Source organism: Vespula pensylvanica, chromosome 22, assembly GCF_014466175.1.
Source record: "Vespula pensylvanica isolate Volc-1 chromosome 22, ASM1446617v1, whole genome shotgun sequence".
In the NCBI taxonomy this organism is placed as follows: Eukaryota; Metazoa; Arthropoda; class Insecta; order Hymenoptera; family Vespidae; genus Vespula; species Vespula pensylvanica.
Genome location: NC_057706.1, coordinates 74,602 through 82,245, shown reverse-complemented (window position 1 = coordinate 82,245; position 7,644 = coordinate 74,602). Strand labels below are relative to the sequence as shown.

At 43.1% G+C, this 7,644-nt stretch overlaps 1 protein-coding gene and 1 long non-coding RNA gene across 38 annotated transcripts in view; one reads left to right on the top strand and one right to left on the bottom strand.

The window, feature by feature from the left end:
- Positions 1–7,644, bottom strand: part of LOC122636525 — a 206,070-nt gene that overhangs the window by 132,439 nt on the left and 65,987 nt on the right. The gene's annotated exons all lie outside the window — the stretch shown is intronic.
- Positions 1–7,644, top strand: part of LOC122636519 (CUGBP Elav-like family member 1) — a 253,063-nt gene that overhangs the window by 184,585 nt on the left and 60,834 nt on the right. For all 37 annotated transcript variants that reach the window (XR_006328970.1, XR_006328969.1, XR_006328968.1 and 34 more), the window contains one exon: positions 7,127–7,209. Coding sequence is in view for 31 of the 37 variants with exons in the window: in XM_043827804.1 (XP_043683739.1) it covers positions 7,127–7,209 (83 nt within the window). In the remaining 6 variants the exon portion in view is untranslated. The remainder of the gene's footprint in view (positions 1–7,126; positions 7,210–7,644) is intronic.

The window sequence follows — 7,644 nt, the reverse complement described above, 5'->3', positions numbered from 1 at the left end:
GGAAGGGCGGCCGTTATCGATCGCAGGAAGAAAATAAACGTGACCAATTAATGATCCGCGCGATCGATGGCGAAACGCGTGTCAACGTGAGCCGACATGCAAATTACTACGGGGGTGATACGTCTCGCCGCGAGACGCGGATAATAAGCACGGGAAGCGAATACCGACGGTATTTATGCAAATTAATGTCGATAATAATGGAACGGGGCGATGATTTTGTATGGTGGCGTGGAAGTGATGCCATTAAAAGTATTCAGAGCGACGGAGTGTCAAATCAAAAAGAGAGAGTAAGGGAAATATAATCGAATGGATGGTAATTCGTTAAATCCGTTTTTATTATCATTCTCGCGATGACCATAGAGAAGAAAGAGGACGATATCTTTTAAAAACTTTTTCAAGTAAAAACTTCCTCGAGCAACGTCTTTTTTTTTCTTTCTTCCCTTTTTATTTTTTTTTATCTCTTTTGTCTTTTTTTTTAATCGAAAGTTTTAAAGATGTTCCAAGTCCTGCTGCACAACTTTTAGGTATTAAGAATTCAAAGAAAAATAAGGAGAATTTCTGGGAAAAAAAGAAAGGAAAAGGAGAATTGCTCAAACGTCGAGATCGTAGCTCGCTCCTTATCTTTGATCGCGAGCGAGACACCTTAGAATCAATCCATCTTTGTTCTCCGCTTAATCAGTGAATTCAGGTTGCTTGATCGGTCAAAGCCTGGTCTCCTGACTAGAGGCACGTTACTCGCACGTACGCGCGAACGGACAAACAAGAGAGCGAGCGAGAGCGAGAGAGAGAGAGAGAGAGAGAGAGAGAGAGAGAGAGATTTGTGTATGTGTGCGTGCGCTAGCATACCGCTCGAGAGAGCATATAGATCCAAGAACGGTAGGAAGGAGACAGTCGCTAGAGTCTCGTTTGCACCTTGCACCAACGTGGCCGGCATCTACACCGATATCACAGGTCAAATGCCGTGAGCACAACCGGCAGATAAGAGACGATATAACTCACGGCTCTTATCTCGCCTTGTTACCACGGCTATTTCGGCCGGATGCACTCGGCGCATGTCGTTATCCTAAGAAAAGCAGCCAGTTACTTAATTAAAGTCGCACTTAAATCGACGCGAAATAGTTTAGTGCGTTAGATAAACTTCTTTTCTCATCTTTCGATTTGACTCGTCCGCTTTGTAACGATATACGGGATATCTCGTTTAATACGATCGTGAGAAATATCGAAGAAATTTAATCGATAAGATATATTTACAAGGAATTTGCCTCTTTTTTCCGTTTTTTCAATATCTTTTCGTATCATCTAAAGGAACTGAACGTCTCCTTCGAATAATCAAGTTACACGAGTCGATGGATACATCTACTTGTAATTCCACGATAGCTAGCAATTTGTTTCCGACGTTAACACGATTTATATTCGTATGTGATTCTATTAAGAATCGTATGATTCATAGACCGACTCCTCTATTCGGAAAATTAGAACGTCTGAAATATTTCTCGTTCTCTCGAGACTTTTTATCTCGTAATCGTCGCGAAATCATAATTCATCGATTCAGCGCTTGATTCAACATCCCTTTTCAACGAGAACGTCGAACTATTTTAACGACGAAGCGTTTTCGCTGGCAATATCGGAAGACAGGATCTCCTGCCGTGAAGTGTGTCGAAGAAGGAGCGCACGGGAAGAAAGTAGGAAAAAAGGAAGAGAGAGAGAGAGAGAGAGAGGGAAAAAGAGAAAAATAGAAAAATAGAGAGACGATCGTCGCATGTAGGTACGTGTCGAACATCGAATTTACGAGCACGATCGACTCTACTCTTTGATAATATCTCCATCGATGTCCGTCGAAAGCGTACTCTCTTCGGCCATTCTGGAAGATCTTTAGTTATATCACAGCCCCGAGAAGCGTGGAAACGTACGATCGCAATTTATGATACAAAACTGGACCTACTTTTTCTATTTCGTTCGTTGACAGGTAAAAGGAAGTTCCTGTCATCGAAGACCGTTCGATCGAAGGCAAGAATTTCGTTAAAGCCGAACGTGGCAATGTTTAGGAAATTCTACGAAACGTAGCGGGATAGGTATACGTAATAGTACGGTTATCGTTAAGCTCGAGGAAATCATCGTTAATTGAACTCATCCGGAGGCTGCGACTTCGTCGATTACGTGTTATCGTTCGTACAGTCGTTGCGAGAGTTCCTGCAATTATTGCAACGCGGTTTGCTCGCGAGCGGAATGCTGTATCGTTCTGATGCAGGATAGAATGAAACGGATAGAGAATCGGTAGTAGTGGATGGACAGAATGGGTCGGGTCGGAACAGCAAGTCGAGTATCGTGCGCAGAAAGGCAGCTCTGTACATTACTGCTACTCTTGCCACTATTGCAATGCCATGCCATTGCCGTTGCTGCCGGCTTCGTTCGTTGCTGGCATCGGTGGCAAAGGGCGAGGGTATACTCGGCTTGCGAGTAACGAGCATTACCTCCGGAGCATGTCCGGGCTAGATTTCCCCGTGGACTCTAATCACGCATCGGCATCGAGGTATTAGCCGCAGGCCCACGGGATCCTCGCGTATTCGTCGATCGGCTAGCAACGACGATACGTTTTCCTCCTAGTCGATGCGCCATCATTATCATACCTTTCGCTTTTGGACTCCACTAACTCCAAGGGCTATTACTTTTTATTTGCCGATACTATTGATACTATGTTTCTTCTTCTTTTCTTCCGTTAATTTCAATTCGAAAAAAAATCCTCGTTTTCGCGTTCGTCGGATCGTAGGTGTCGTAGGCGCGTTCGCGTTTCAAAAAAAAAAAAAAAAAGAAAAAAACGTAACGAGTCCCAAAAACAGCAGACACGATACTCTTACGTAGAAACGAACCGGTCGAAAAGCCGATATAAATTTCCTTCCATTTTCGCTTTTCGAAGAAGGACGACTTTATAGATTTCCCAGTGGACTCTAATCACGGATCGGGATCGAGGTGTACTAGCCGCAAACCCACGGGATCTACACGTTGCGCGCGCGTGTATCAACCGATCGTATATCAACGATAATATCTTTCCTCAAACTTATCAAGCTTGCTTAACCTCCCTTATCGAGGACACTGATTTTACCTTTGAAATCTACGATATATAACGTCGTTCTTCTCGTCGTCGTGGCGTTAATCGCGATATTGTTAAAAATTTCAAACGGTTCCTTTTACCGATTTATGGATATCGAAGGAAACGATTCTTTAGGCCAAGCACAGCGATTTTATTCCATCTTATTATTGGAATCGCACGAGCAAGCCGTTTTCATTGCTGGAGAATATCGTTCTCTCATAGACGAATATATGCCAAGTCAGTGCGCGGTTGTGTCATCGAATTCCCAGCTCTTACGTTACACGCACGAATAATTTCCGTCGTAGAAACGAACGACGCGATGGAATTTCGTACAATGGATGCATCGGCGACGACAAACTCTCCCCTTCTCTTACATACGTCTTCTCGATTTCCTCGCTTTCGTCCGTTCTCTCTCACGCTCGCGTACACACGCACACACATAGTCTCTCTCTCTCTCTCTCTCTCTCTCTATTCTCCTCTATTCGCTTGATGTCACTCGAAACGTTTCTCGACGTGCCTCCCGTGAAATTATATGTGTAGGTAGGAACGTACGTGTAAGCGCGAGCAATGCATAATTCGCGCCGCGAACGACGGGCGTTTCATGCGTCGAGTGTCGCGCAAGTATAATCCGGAGTCCAATTAGCGATAATTACGACGTGAATTGGGAATCCCTAATGGCGACGAGGCCCTGCAGGCCAGCAGCATTCCCCAACGTTTCGTTTCTCGCTCGCTCTCATTCGTTCATTCGTTCATTCGTTCATTCGTTCATTCGTTTGTTCGGCCAGACTGGCTCATTCGTCATCACGATTTTTGCAAATGACATCACCCACACGCGAGATTATATTCGGCCAACGTACGATCATTGTTTGGTGTTGCGAACAATTTTCGATGGAGCATTATTAATAAGTCCGTGAATAATTTGGAATTATTTCGCGAGTGTGAACGGACGAGAAGCGAAGAGTAGGGATGGCACTTTATCGATCGATCGAACGATTTATTTATTTATTTTTCGCTTTTGTATCTTGTCGGAATCTTCGTTTTGTAAGTTCGCTCGGCGGCCCGAGGAATGTTTACGTTTCGCAAAAGAAAGAAAAAGGAAAAGAAAAACTAAGGTTTGTGTATCGTTTGTATACGTGTTTACGTTGGTAAAAGGACGAGGACTCGAGTCGTCTTACGTTCATTTTGCGTTACACGTTCTTAACGAAACGACTACAAATTCGTCGTATTAGATAATGGAAATTAAACGTTATTTCACGAATAACGTTTAATCTTCCATAATTTACTTCTCACGCTCGTAGGAATTACAGCTTCACAACGTTCCACGAAATTGATTTTCGCTTTGTTCGCGATTCCCAGGTCGCCGAGAGCTTTCCTCCGAAGTAAAGCGCGTCACGAGGTAGTCCATATTACTAGTGGTGGCCGGTGGCCGGTCAGAAAACACTGGGCAAAGCCCATACGAGAAAATTACACCGTCGTCGTGGCCCGACGTGCTCTCTACTCTAAACTAGTGCTATTCAAACTGTGTGTGCGAGCAACTCATGGGAATACTGCTGCACACTGTTCCCGGGTTAATAATTCGCTTATTAATAATTGATCCCAATTTGCATATAATTACGGTCCCGTAATTATGGAATTCTACAGCATTATGAATCGGATCATTGTTATTGTAATAGAACGTTTCACCTTCTAAACGAAAATTCAATTAACAATCTTCGAAGCTTGTCGTGCGTTCAACGTCAAAGACTCGTCGTGCTTGTACGACGTTATTACGCGACTGGGAATATCTCTGTGTAATCGTTTTCGAAGCTAAACGTTTCAGACAAAGCGGATCGACCAATTTCTGGGATCGTCGTTTGTAATCATTCGTTACGATTACCTACGAGAACGAAGGTAAATCGCTCGGAAGAGAAGCATTCGCAAGCGAAGTTTGCAGATTGCAGGAAAGTTTTCGTGTTTAGATCGAAGATAAAAAAGTACACGTTCTAATCGCGTTACGGTGACTAGTTCAACAACAGCCGAATGACTCGTGATATCTTCCTTGTGATCTTCGCTTACGTGGCGATCATCAGTCAAGGTAAGGGATGATGGAAGGTGGTAAAGAGGGGAAGGAGTACTAGCGGCAGCGTTGGCACCTCGACGAATAGGGTCATTTGTAGACACGAGTATTACGGACGGCTGCTCGGCGAACGGCCAACCGATGGCGAAGGGAAAGTTCGTTCGATGTGATTTAAGGGTCTATCGAGCGATGATGCCTTAAGATTAGTTACTCGCTAGATCATAATTTTCCCTTGCCCGCGTCTCGTAAATTTCTCGAAATTCGTCGACGTCGCATGTCGGAAACGCGACTACGACTTTTGTTTCTTTTTCTTTGTTTTTCTTTTTTTTTCTTCTTTCCTTTCTTTTTTCTTCTTTTTCTTTTTTCTTTTCTGTCCTCAGAGCGATCGGAATTCCTGAGGAATTCGAAAAAAAATGACTTTGTCGATACCGAAAAAATTTGTGAATCCGACACCGCTCGTCTTTTTTCAACTTTGCAAGGATTTAGAATCTTAGTGAGAATCGAATTTATCGAAGTTACGAAAGGTAAACGCGGAAAGTCGAGCGAGACCATCGTATAAAGATGTATTAACTTATCACATCTATTGGTTTCATTCTAGTCACGTTCGCGCGTTGCTGCAAGAACTCCCGACCACGAACGGTACTTTATACGTTTTGACAAAGTATTATGGTATCCTAAAATCGAACGCATCGTACACTACCGATCGCAATTACGATATTCGTCGTGAGATCGTACCTACGTCGTTAAATGCGATATTGAATATTGCCATATTGCGTTATCGTCCAAAACAAGGTATATACGGTACACGATCCTCCTCCTACCTTAATTGCAAACCTTGCCGATGCTTCTATTAAACGTAATCACGTTATAGCACCCTCTAGATGAAGATTAGTGTTTCATTACAATATCATTATAACGTTCTTCCTGCTTAGCTTGAATAGGATTATTAACGTGTCGCATGCCAAGAGATTTTAATTGAATTAATTTCCCGTCTCTATGGATTCTAAAAACGAAGTAGTTATTGAATTTATTTTCAACTTTTTGTCAAACGTTGAAGAGAATGAATAAAAAAGAAGAAAGGAGAAAAAGAAACGAAAAAGAGACAGCGAATCCGACAAGAAAAAAGTGTCCGACTTTTTTTCGCGGACAACAGTAATTTAGCAATTCGTGCGAATCGTAAGTTCCAGCTGGGAATTCCAAAGTTCGCTGTTGGAGGAAAAAAAAAGAAGGAGAAAGAGAGAAAGAGAGAGAAAGGTAGAGAGGGAGAGCGAGCGAATGGTAGAACAAACATATTGCTTAAGCTTCATGGACTTTTGCGAAAGCATTGTGGGGATGCTCGGAACGAGAGGATAGCTGTATGCAGGTAAAGCAACTCATTCGTAAACTAAGGGGCTGTAATACCAACGCTGCACACGCGCGCATGAGCATCTTCTACCCTCTCCATTCGCGTGTCTACAGAGAGGCAAGAGGAGAGTCGGAATTAGCCGACTGTATAGCATAGAAAAGGAGAAAATGGAGAGCGATACAACGGCGAATCGAACTTTTGGCAACTCGTAACTACCGACCGGTCGAATTCGCTTGCCGGTTCGACGTCCAAGTCTCCTTTGGTAAAGGGAAACGAAAGAGGATGCAAAGAGACGCCGAAGAGACTCGACGACGTTCCCAGAAGCAACAACGACCTTCTATTTTCTCTTCTCGTCTCTTACCATCGTTCCATCCAACCTGTCATCTCTGTCCAAAGTCTACATCCGTCGGTGTCAATCATATCGAGTTTCGGATACATCGAACGGAGAACGTAGTACTCCGTAATATATCGAATTGTCGTACATTTCGTTCATCTTGCTTTCCTAGCGATTCGTAATCGTTGACGAGCGTGTTCGCGATATCAATCGGTTATGCCATGATCGTTGTCAAAGTTACGGACGACGATAAAAATGTAAGGACGTAGGCGTCTCGACTAATTACGACTAATTACTTTCCAGGTTGCTGCTTTGTAACCTTCTACACGAGAAAGGCTGCCTTGGACGCACAGAACGCTTTGCACAACGTCAAGACTTTTAGCGGGGTGAGTACGCATTGCTCTCCTGAGAGATTACATTATATAATTCATTCGGACGTAACAGGATTATACGTAACTCGTTTAATGGTCCGTTAGCCGTATGATTGTTCGGTATAACGAATAAAGGACTAATCGAATAATTGATTGTCACGGGCGTTAGTCGTTAATTAATTATATGACGCGGCTCGGTACGTTTAAAAATTCAATTGGGCTTGCTCCGGTGGTGAATGAAAAAATATCATGTCTCGCGATATACGTTTACATATATATACACACACATATATATATATAAAAATATATATGTGCGCGCGCGTATCTGTGTGCATACACTCGCAGCATGTAGATAGTTATAGACACGATAGGTAGAAATACTCGTGATGCTTCTCTCGAAATGTTTCACCGAAATTCGAGCGATATACAGATGTTCTATAATAGGTCGGA